Source organism: Papio anubis, chromosome 20 (assembly GCF_008728515.1).
Source record: "Papio anubis isolate 15944 chromosome 20, Panubis1.0, whole genome shotgun sequence".
Lineage (NCBI taxonomy): Eukaryota > Metazoa > Chordata > Mammalia > Primates > Cercopithecidae > Papio > Papio anubis.
This window is the reverse complement of record NC_044995.1, coordinates 16,326,320-16,338,048: the sequence shown is the minus strand read 5'-3', so window position 1 is coordinate 16,338,048 and position 11,729 is coordinate 16,326,320. Positions and strand designations below refer to the sequence as shown.

Here is an 11,729-nt window from a genome sequence, read left to right as displayed (position 1 = left end):
TCCCTGGTTGGCTCCCCCCATGCAAGCAGTCCCCACCCCTCCCAGTGGCCCCCAGACCCTTGCACTCCAGCCCCATGCCCTCTCTTCTTCCCGGCTGCTGCCTGTCCTTGGCTGTGCCATGCTTCTCCCATTGCTGGCATCCCACATGCCATTCCTCCCATTCCTCTGGCCAGCTGACGTGTTTGCTTCCTCCTCCAGAAAGCCCTCCCTAACTGCAGGCCATGTCAGCTATTTCCTCTGGGATTCCCTAGTCCCTGGGCTCCCACAGCCTAGCCCTGACCACTCCAGGCCATCCACCCTACCTGGGCTGGGAGCTTTCCAGGGCAGGGCCCAGGGCTGGCTCAATCAGTGCTGTGTCCCCAGCATAGCCCAGCACCGGGCTGGGTTCAGAGTAAGAACTCAAACAGCTGTAAAGCAGTGAACCCAGCCAGCCTCACAGACCTGGCTGTCTCCTGCCCTGAACCCCCGCACTGAGCTCCAGAATGTGCTGCAGCCAATGGCTCCTGGTGGCCTCACCAGGTCCAAAGAGGACCAACAGCAAAAGGACCTGAGAGCAGACCTTGGGGGAAACCTCCCAGACATGAAGCAGGGGCCTTCAAGGGCCTTCCTCGAGAAGTGGGTTAAGAGCAGACCCCATCCCTCCACCACCGGGGCAGGCACACCAGCACGGGGGCCCCAGGCACTCACAGCGGTCGGGGGGTGTGATTGTGATGGACTGGGCGGTGAATTCATCATCAAAGTACCTTGTGTCGACCTCGGACGTGACCTGAGGTTTGAAGGGTGGCAGGAGCTACGGAGGAGAGGAGCTCAGGCTCAGGAACCTTGAGGCCAGGAGGCATCAACCAAGGTCAGCACGAGCGGGCCAGGCCCCTGAGGGTCCAGCTGGGGCAGGCAGTGGGGGCTCACCTTCTTCTGGACCACGTCCTGCCAGTTGATGCTGAGGAAGAACCTGTGCTCCATGACCTCCTTGGCATCGCTGGGCCCCCCACCAAGCCTGGGCAGAGATGGCCGTCAGCACCTGCCTCCCAGAGCGGCTGGGTTCGGGGAGACGGGCTTTCGGCACAGGCAGGCCCTGTATGGCCTTTAATGATTCTGTCTTGACCACAAACCACCACTTCACAGGAGGAAACTGAGGCTCAGGGAGGGAGCTCACTTGCCCAGGGTCTGAGCCAGGGAGTCAGCAACCTGGACCCATGTGTCCTCACAGCCTGGCCTCACCCTTGAGTCCAGAAAGGGAGTTAGCAGGGCAGGCTCAGTTCCTATCCTGGCTCTGCCACATATGGTTTGGCAGCCCCAGCCAGGCCTAGGGATGCCCTGTTTCTCAGTGTCCCCATAAAAGTGTCCCCCATAAGGCAGTGTCAAGGATGGGCCTGCCCTGGGGGGAGCACTCCCTAAGTGCCACTGTGGACAGTTTCAGGGGCTGTGTGGGGACAACACACACTGCGACCCCACAAGCGAGCGCCATTGTGAACGCTGCCCCCTCCAGGCCACAGGGACAGTGGCAGCAGGCGGCGCTGGGCTGGGCTGGACTGGACGGGGCCGATGCCAGCCCTCACCTCTGCTTGGGGTCCTTCTTAAGCAGCCCGGCAAGCAGGGACTTGGCCTCGGGGCTGAGCGTGCGCGGGAAGCGGATCTCTTCCATGAGGATGAGCTCGAAGAGGCGCTCGTGGTCCTGGTTGTAGAAAGGCAGGCGGCCGCACATCATCTCGTACATGACCACACCCAGCCCCCACCAGTCCACGGCCCGGCCATAGTCATTGTCCTCCAGCACCTGAGGATGGAGGGGAAATGAGGGCTGGGCCCGTGGCCCTGAGGCTGGCATCACAGTCCTGCCCTCAGGGCATCTGGGCTGGAAACACACAGGTCTGGGGGTTCCCCCTTCCCTTGGCCTCACATGTTCCTACCCGCCCCCGCAAACCCCAGACACCTCAGGCGCCAGGTACTCCGGGGTCCCACAGAAGGTTTTCATGGTAGCCCCGTCACTGATGCCTTCTTTGCAGAGGCCAAAGTCAGTGATCTTGATGTGGCCGTCTTTGTCCAGCATGAGGTTTTCCAGCTGTTGCAAAAGTCAATGGATCTCAGGCGTGTGCTCCGAGGGGTTCCTGCTACCCCAGCCTTTCCTTCCAGGGAAAGATGCCAGGGGCTCCTGGACATCAACCCTCCCATGCCAGGCTGGGCCCAGCACACACAGCCTCACCCTCTGAGGCTCAGAGAGAGGCCAGACCCAACCCTCCCCACACCCTGGCCCACCCCCAGGGTACCTGGAAACAGCTGGGCAGGGAGAACCAAGAGCCAGGCCCTGTCCACCCACTGCCCCCACGGTCAGCTGCAGGTTCTTACGTTTGAACATGGGGGCACAAGCTTTCTTCTATTTTTTTTTTTCCTAGACTTTTTGTCTTTTATTTTTTTTGTTTTTTTTTTTTTTTTGAGGCCGAGTCTCGCTCTGTCACCCAGGCTGGAGTGCAGTGGCCGGATCTCAGCTCACTGCAAGCTCCGCCTCCCGGGTTCCCGCCATTCTCCTGCCTCAGCCTCCCGAGTAGCTGGGACTACAGGCGCCCGCCACCTCGCCCGGCTAGTTTTTTTGTATTTTTTAGTAGAGACGGGGTTTCATTGTGTTAGCCAGGACGGTCTCGATCTCCTGACCTCGTGATCCGCCCGTCTCGGCCTCCCAAAGTGCTGGGATTACAGGCTTGAGCCACCGCGCCCGGCCGACTTTTTGTCTTTTAATTATGAAATATGCAGCCAGGCAAAGTGGCTCACACTTTGGGGAGCTTAGGCGGCAGGACTGCTTGAACCCAGGAGTTTGAGACCAGCCTGGGCAACACAGCAAGACCCCATCTCCATATTTTTTAATATGAAAAAATAAATTAGCCAGGCATGGTGGCACACACCTATAGTCCCAGCTGCTTGCGAGGCTGAGATGGCATCTCCCCCTGGAAGGCCCTGTGTGCCCCTCCCAGTTACTGACCATCCCCCACAAGAATTAACCTCTACTTCCTGTCTGTACCACTGCACACAGACACACCTGTGAACTGTGGACTCACCTCCTCTGTGCGGCTTTCCCTCGACATTAGCCTATGAGATGCGTCCACACTGTCGCGTGTCGCCGTAGCTCATTCCTAACTGCTGTGTGGCACCCCACGGTGCGAACACTCCACAGTGGGTCTGACCTCTCCTCACAGTGGGCACTTGGGTTGTTCCAGTTGGGGCTACAGTGAGTCCTGCTGCTGAGTGGGGGGGACACTTTCTAAGGTGAATGTGTGTCCCCACTTCTCTTGTGCACACACTGCCGAACTATCTTCTAAACTTGGCTGGGTGCGGTGGCTCACACCTGTAATCCCAGCACTTTGGGAGGCTGAGGTGGGTGGATCATGAGGTCAGGAGTTTGAGACCAGCCTGGCCAACATGGTGCAACCCCATCTCTATTAAAAATACAAAAATTTGCTGGGCACGGTGGCGGGCACCTGTAATCCCAACTACTCAGGAGGCTGAGGCAGGACAATAGCTTGGACCCAGGAGACGGAGGTTGCAGTGAGTCGAGATCGCACCACTGCACTGAACGGAGCAGGACTCCTCATAAATAAATAAATATAAATAAATAAAGTAGGGATTGTGTCAGTTCACACTCCACTAGCGGCCTAGGAGGGCTCGTGGGAGGCTTGGAAAGGTCCCTACTTGGGGCCACTTGCTACAGAACCACCACCCTGGACCTTGGTGGGAAGCTTGGCGAATGAGGGCAGAAGGCCTCAGTCCCACCTCCCCAGTGTGAGTCCCATGTGGTGTGCGTGCCACAGGTCAGCCTGGTGCACACCCTGCCACTAACCTTGATGTCGCGGTACACCACGTCCCGCGAGTGCAAGTACTCAAGAGCCGAGACGATCTCTGCACCATAAAACCGGGCCCGCTCCTCTGTGAAGACACGCTCCCGGGACAGGTGGAAGAACAGCTGCAGGAGGAAGGAGTGAGGAGAGGAGGTCAGGCCCCAGCCCACCCACCTGCCCTCACCTTCCCAACCCCCTACCCCAGCCCAGTGATGTGGTGACACCTGTGTCATGAACCAGTGACAGCTACAGGGACCAAGCAAGGCACAGCGCAGAAGCTCACGAGTGACACAGAGCTGGGGGTGAAGGGCGAGGGTCCACCAGGAGACACCCACAAGAGAGTATGACAGGGACATCCAAGACAGAGGAGGGAGGACAGCATGGAGGCAAAGAGAAGCACACGTCATGACCAAGTAACAATAGGCCGTGGGCAAGCCCAGATCGGACGGATGAGCAAACCTCCCATCCCAATACAGGCGTGCCAACCGCTGCACAGAGAAGGCGCGAGGCAAGCAGTGGGTGACAGAAGTGAGGTAACTCTGTGAGGGGGAGCTGAGTGGCTGCTGGAATCCACTTCGGAAGGACACGGGAACAGAGGGCTGCTAGGTTTTAACCTTTGGGAGCCTTTTCTGGGGCCTTTAAGGTCTTAACATCCTTCCCAGTGCTGTTGCCCCACAGCCCTCTCCACACCTCTCTGGACTGGTGTGGACCTGACCCACCCACTCACTAGCTGTGTGAACCTGGGCAAGCCACTGAACCTCTCTGAGCCTCAGCGACCGCCCCCCAAAATGGAGATGATGCCGCCTGCCTCAAGGGAGAGGAGCACAAGATGACATTGAAATTTCCCTCCACCCTTCCATCTCGCCCACAGCTCCTCTCCAACCCGCCCCACCCTAAAGAAGAAGGCCCCAGAGGGCAAAGCCAAGGCAGCCGCGGCTCACCTCGCCACCGTTGGCGTACTCCATCACGAAGCACAGGCGGTCGTGGGTCTGGAAGGCGTACTTCAGCGCCTGGTGGATGAAGGCAGCAGGGTAGGAGGTGGGAGGGAGGAGGACTCTGCTGAGCCACACCAGGGCAGGGCCCTGGCCCTGCTTATTCTGCACACATACACGCTGCCCTGGCTGGGGCCCCCGGGAATCAGCCAGATGGGGTTCACATACTGGCTGCACCTTTTGGGGCGTTAAGTGAAGGCATGGCTCTGCGGGTAGGAAAGGGTTACATGCTGAACCATCTTGTCCTCTGCCTCCATCAGGCACAGCCAGGGGAAAACTAGAGCTGTACTGAGCAACCAGGGCTCTTGTTTTTACAGTAAAATGTGTTCAACTTACACACACAAGTGATGTCTGCTGTGGCTGGGAGTGGCAAAGGCTTGGGAGCCAACTTCAACAACAGGATGGACAGGGGGTCCCTCAGCTCATGACAACTCAACTATTCTGTTTTCTACACTGAGGTACCTCATAAGAGTTTATTTGAAAAAGTACTGTGGCTTAATAGGATACCTGGACAGCAACTGAGATAAAGAAATGACACATAAGCCATCCTTAATCTAATCCATTTAACTGGTGGCCACTGGCCTCGATGGAGACTGCAGCCCAAATAGGCATCTACTCAGTCCAAGCGGACAGACAACACAATGCTAACACATCTGCTTCTATGAGCATATCTGAAAACAAAAACAAAAACAAAATAATATTTCTACTTCAACCAGCTGCGCTAAGTGCCCTAACTCATAGAGACAGCAGCCATCAAATAATGTGTTATCTTCAGTTGGTTCAAGTGCTTATACGAAGCCACCATCTCTGAAGAAGCTGTCACCCTCCCACTCCCTGAGCCTGCTCACCCCCACATGTCTCGGTTCGGATGACTTGGCAGGGCGCAGCAACACCGTGCCCTGGCCGCCTGGCCTCCCCCAAGGCTGTGCTTTGTAGCAGAAGATTTGGGCTCTTTCTCTGAGCTCTGTCCAAAGGCTGGCCTCACACTGTCTGGGAAAGGGAGGGCAACTCACAGTGAGGAACGGGTGCCTGGTGTTCTGGAGGACCCGGCTCTCGGTGACTGTGTGAGCGACTTCATCCTGCAGACAGACTGCGGGTGAGAGGCTGGTGGGCAACACCATGCCTGCCCACCCCACCCCGACCCAGGAAGGGGAGCAAGGCCTTGTGAAATGCAATTCCATTCCCAGCCATAAATGCAGAAACAATCACAGGAGTGGAATGTGAATGCCTGCAAGCCCTCAGCAAATCACAGACCCAGACGAGGATCATCAGTGGCTCTCAAAGCCACAGGTGAAAAGTCAGCAGCAATGTCACAATGAAGGGACCAGGCTGCTAGGGGCAAGATACTTGTGATGTCCCTGCAGGGGAGACAAACAGACATCATAAGAGCCCCGAGGTGCCACCACAGGCTGTGGGAAGCCCCACCTAGACAGCGCTTTTGCCCAAAGAAGGAACTGGGCCTAACGAAGCTCTAGACAGCAAAGCAGTGCTTCTCAGGGTGTGGTCCCCACACGGGGCACATCAGCACTGCCTGGGAACTGGCAGCAATGCAAATTCCTGGGACCTACCCCCAGGCCCACTGGGTCAGAAACTCAGGGTGGGCCCAGCACTGTCTCACAAGCCCTCTGGGTGACTCTAATTCAGGTTCTAATTGACTGTACAGCAGAACCACCAGGAGAGGTTCCAAAAATCTGGAGCCACCTGCAGCAACTTCACACAGGCTCTCCCTGGGGCAAGTTGATCCCCAGGGGACACCTGAAAATGTCTAATGTCTTTTTTTTCTTTAGCTGGGGGTCTGGTTCTGTTGCCCAGGCTGGAGTGCAGTGGTGTGAACATGGGTCACTACAGCCTCAACTTCTGAGGCTCAACTGATCCTCCCACTTCAGCCTTCTGAGCAGCTGGGACTGCAGGTGCACGCCACTATGCCCGGCTAATTTATTTTTATAGAGACAGGGTCTCGCTTTGTTGCCCAGGCTGGTCAACGAGCCCAGTCCAGCGATCCTCCCACCTCAGCCTTCTAAAGTGCTGGAATTACAAGCATACGCTGCAGCACCCAACCCAAAAGTCATTTTTGATTGTCACAACCTAGGGAGCTACTATTGGCTTTAGTGCGTAGAAGCCAGGGGTGCTGCTAAAACCCTACAATGCACAGGGCTGCCCCGACAGCACAGACCAATCTGTCCCAAATTGTCAACAGTGCTGAGGCTGAGGAATGCTGCCTTAGGCCCGATCACCACATCAGGAATGAACAGTTAATGTGACTGGCTCTGATGGCAGCACCACGATTATATTCTTTACAGCCTTCATCTGTCAGGGCACGTGTTCAAGTGTGGATGAGTGAAGCGACGTGATGTCTAAGACAGGCCTTAAAGTAGTCCAGAACAAGAGAGGCAGGCAGAGCTAAGGGAACAAGGCTGGCTAAACACTGATAACTGGTCAAACTGGACAGTGGCTACATGGGGGTCCGTAATATTTATTTTCTTTTTAAATTTTTGAATATCTTTGGAATCTTCCACTACAAAAACTTCAAATAAGGGAAAAAGTAGAATTCCATTCTTGGCCCGACCTCCAACTGGGATACCCTGAGCAGAGCCCTGGCCTCCCCAGCAGGAATGTCCTCACAGCCTCCCCAACAGGCCCCAGCCTCCCTTGACAGTACCTGCTGGGTGAGGCCCCCAGGCTCGCTCTCTCCACAGGCACCCCCAGCCCCTACCAGAGGGTGGAAGTGGGGACTCAGCAGCAAGGCCTGCTGCTCCTCTCTGGGCCTCAGGCTCCCCCTTTTCTGTCTGGAGGGAACTCGTGGGGGAAATAAGCCCACGGCAGCAGAAAGCGTGGGTAAGCGTCCAGGCCTCAGGGTCAGGCTCCAGACCGCAGCCCCCGCAGGGGCCAGCAAGCACAGTTCCCGGGGCACGCACCTTGGCAATGATGACTTCCTTCCGCAGGATCTTCATGGCGTAGTAGCGGCCAGTGGCCTTCTCCCGCACCAGGATGACTTTGCCAAAGGTTCCCTTGCCAAGGAGTTTGAGATAGTCGAAATCATTCATGGTCTGCCAGGGACAGGGAGAGTGGGGGCAGTCAGCGCCTGGCTCACGGCCCATGGGAGGAAATTTTAACAAAAGAAAGAGGAAAACCAAAAGACACTGTTGCCAAACGGCTTAGGCTGGAGCTGGAAGGGAGGCTCTGGGCAGCAACTGTGTGTTCTGAAGTGGCCTTCAGACCAGGCTCTGCGGGCACAGGGCCTTGGGAGGGCTGGGCTCTGACGTGGGGCTAGCCAGGTCTTCACCACCTCCCAAGACGAAGCTGCAGTGGGTCCACCTAGGGTTGCTCCCTCCCCCACGGGCACGGAGAAGACCCGAGGGCACCTGCCACCTGAAATCACCCCACCCTGCAGGGCAGCTCTGTTGTCTCTCAGCTGAGCCCCCTGAACTGTGTATGGAAACCAAGGAGAGCAGGGCCAGCAATGGGGGTGGGGGGCATCACAGGCTGGCAGCCCCACCCCTGCTTCCAGCACTTACCACTTTAGCCCGTGCCTTGCTGACCGCCACTTCCATCTCCTCGGCTGCGGAGGAGTCACTGGGGGAGCCACACTTGTAGTCCATGGGGTCCTCACCTGGGGCCCGCTGCTTGAGGCTGTTGGCAACCATCTGGATGGCCCGCATCCATTCCTCCCTATGCAGGGACACACGTGAGTCCCAGGAGCCAGGAGTCCTGGGCCTCAGAGTCAAAGGGCTGAGTGCCACCTCCCAGCCACCCCCTGCAACAGGCAAGCAAATGACCACATACCCATGGGAATTTGGGCAAGATCTGTCAGAACCAGAGAGAGCTGAAGGGACCTGAGTGAAACTCCACAGACCCCCGGCTGTGATGGTGAGGAGCGGGTAAGTGTGGAACGCAGGCCAGGCGCGGTGGCTCATGCCTATAATCCCAGCACTTTGGGAGGCTGAGGCGGATGGATCACGAGGTCAGGAGTTCGAGACCAGCCTGGCCAACATGGCAAAACCCCGTCTCTACTAAAAATACAAAAATTAGCCGGGCATGGTGGCAGGCGCCTGTAATCCCAGCTACTCAAGAGGCTGAGGCAGGAGAATTGCTTGAACCCAGGAGGCAGAAGTTGCAGTGAGCACAGATCACGCCATTGTACTCCAGCCTTGTGACAGAGCAAGACTCCCTCTTAAAAAAAAAAAAAAAAAGTGGAATACAAAGAGAGATCACCAATTTCCCTAAAGTGACCTGACCTGAGGGCCATCTGAAGCCAGGCAGCAGGCAAATGATAAAAAAGGAGTGACCCTCTCTTTTCACAGCCCCTTGAAAATGAGCCAGCACCCTGAGCCTTGAATGAGGGAGAGACGGGGCTCCTGTAAATTCTTCAGAACAAATGACAAGCTCCAGTTTATAAGTTACCAATGTTTTGTAAAGTTAAACCAAGAGTAAGCAGCAGTATTCATTAGCCAAAGGAGCCGAAGACATTACAAGGCAAGAGCTGGCCCGCAGGATCCCTGGAGGGGACAGTCTGCTGGGAGCAGGGAGTCTGCATGGCAGGGACAGAGGTCCTGGCAGCCCAGGGACGTAGAGGAGAGAAGCTGGTGGAGAGGAAGCAGGTCCCAGCAGAAGGGAGCCTGGTTTAAAAACAGTCAACTAGAAGCTAAGTATATGGCTCACACCTGTAATCCCAGCATTTTGGGAGGTCGAGGTGGGCCAAGTGCTTGAGCCCAAGCGTTCAAGACCAGCCTGGGCAACACAGCAAGACCCATCTCTAAAAAAGTTTTCAAAAAACAAAAATAAAAAATAAAAACAGGCCAGGTGCGATGGCTCACGCCTGTAATCCCAGCACTTTGGGAGGCCGAGGCGTAGGATCCCTTGAGGTCAGGAGTTTGAGACCAGCCTGGCCAACATAGTAAAACCCAGTCTCTACTAAAAATACAAAAAATTAGCCAGGCGTGGTGACATGCGCCTATAGTCCCAGCTACTTGGGAGGCTGAGGCAGGAGAATCACTTGAACCCAGGAGGGGGAGGTTGCAGTGAGCCAAGATCGCACCATCGCACTCCAGCCTGGACAACAGTGTGAGACTCCATCTCAAAATAATAAATAATAATAATAATAAAATAAACAACAAACTAGTTCTGTCACTCATGGTTTAGAACTTGCTGGGAAAGAACTGTCTTTGGGCCAGGCTTGGTGGCTCACATCTGCAATCCTGGCACTTTGGGAGACTGAGGTGGGAGGATGGCTTGCATCCAGAAGTTTGAGACCAGCCTAGGCAACACGGATACCCATTTTGTAGAGACCAAAGATAAAAAATTAGCCAGGTGTTGTGGTGGCACATGCCTGTGGTCTCAGCTACTCGGGGGCTGAGGTGGGAGAACTGCTTGAGCCCAGGAGGTGGAGGCTGCAGTGAGCCATGATCATGCCACTGCAATCAGCAAAAAAAAGGAAAGAATTTTCTCTGGATACTTACAAACTGTTCTGCCTAATAAGTGAAAATGACCAGAGACCAAAATGAAAAATATACTAGGCTGAATGACACCAAATTGTCCACATCCCCCATTTTTGACCACACCACAATTAGGTGTTTTCAACCCAATGCATTTTGAACCCTCTGTGTATTTTGCTTGTGTCTAGAAAATACCCACATGACCAATAGGAAAAATAAAATGTTTACTAATAATGAGAAAATTCAAAGAGTACAAGTAGGCAACTTCCCAAATCCCAGTGATTTAAATAAGCCACAGGGAGTACAGCCAGCCCTTCACGTGCATCTTCCAGGGTGGCCCCCGCCCCAGGGCAAGTGTCACTGCTCCTGTGTTCCTGAGGCACTGGGGCACCCACCCAAGGTCAGGCAGGGAACAAGTGGCTGGGATTGGGCTTCAAAATCCAAGCCGGGGCACCCTGCTGGGCTGTATTCCTCCCCAGTGTCATTTCCTGGTGTACCACGCGAAACTACTTCTATTTCCATCCGTCCCACCATGCACCCTCTTCCACATTTTGACACTGCTGAAATGCAGGTGCATCTCACAGTTGGGGTCTGTCTTGATTTAACTGGGCACTCCTTTTTCTTGGCACTATACGAAATAAGGTGCCCCCCCAATGACAGCACCTTCGATTTGATGAAATATCACAGCAGTGTTTAACACACAGGCTGTTGTAAGAGAGAATGCCTGTGAGGCATCTGTGCAATGAGACATTCTGCAGCTGGGGGAAAGACGGAGGCAGGTCTGTATGCTGACTTGGGATGACCTGAGACATCTTAAGGAAAAAAGGAAGGTGCAGGGCCGGGTGAGGCAGCTCACTCCTGTAATCCCTGCAATTTGGGAGGCAGAGGCTGGAGGATGGTTTGAGCCCAGGAATTCCAGACCAGCCTGGACAACACAGGAAGATCCCGCCTCTATGAAACATTTCAAAATGAAGGAAGGTGAAGAACAGTGTACAGTTCTGTGCTCCTGAGTTACAAAATAATGAACTTCTGCGGACACAAACTCACACAGGCACAAACATCTCCAGCAGAGCGGTCACGATCCTGGAGCCCTGCCTGCCTCCAGGGAAGGGAACTGGGAGTCGAGGAAAAGGAACAGCCTCTAATAACACATGGGAAGCACTCGCTATCATCAACCACTCCCACTCCCACCCATTACAAAGGAGGAACTGAGGCACAGATTAAAAAACCGGATTCCAGAAAAATAGCAGTTGTTCCAGCCGTGGTAGCTGGAATCACAAAAGACACGCTGCCCTCCCCACCCACTCAGAGACTGGAGTCCCCACAACCCATCTCTGTCCACCCCATGGAGGCGGAGATTTCCACCTGCTTTGAACATGGTTCTGCACCCAGAACTCATGGTGGATACTCGGTAGATACTTGGGTAATGAAAGAGTGAGGCAGCCAAAGTCCAGGTGGTCCCAGAGCCAGGGCACAGCAAGGCC

General features: G+C 55.2%; 1 protein-coding gene across 10 annotated transcripts in view; it reads right to left on the bottom strand.

Annotated features, from left to right (window-relative positions):
• AKT2 (AKT serine/threonine kinase 2) overlaps nucleotides 1-11,729 on the bottom strand; it is a 54,146-nt gene that overhangs the window by 4,069 nt on the left and 38,348 nt on the right. For 6 of the 10 annotated variants that reach the window (XM_031659028.1, XM_031659026.1, XM_031659031.1 and 3 more), the window contains 9 exons: nucleotides 8,329-8,482; nucleotides 7,729-7,860; nucleotides 5,827-5,892; nucleotides 4,763-4,831; nucleotides 3,824-3,946; nucleotides 1,928-2,056; nucleotides 1,557-1,771; nucleotides 907-994; nucleotides 62-790 (listed from right to left, as the gene is read on the bottom strand). In XM_031659028.1, coding sequence (XP_031514888.1) covers nucleotides 596-790; nucleotides 907-994; nucleotides 1,557-1,771; nucleotides 1,928-2,056; nucleotides 3,824-3,946; nucleotides 4,763-4,831; nucleotides 5,827-5,892; nucleotides 7,729-7,860; nucleotides 8,329-8,482 — 1,171 coding nt within the window. In that variant the 3' untranslated portion in view covers nucleotides 62-595. 10 annotated transcript variants of the gene reach the window in all.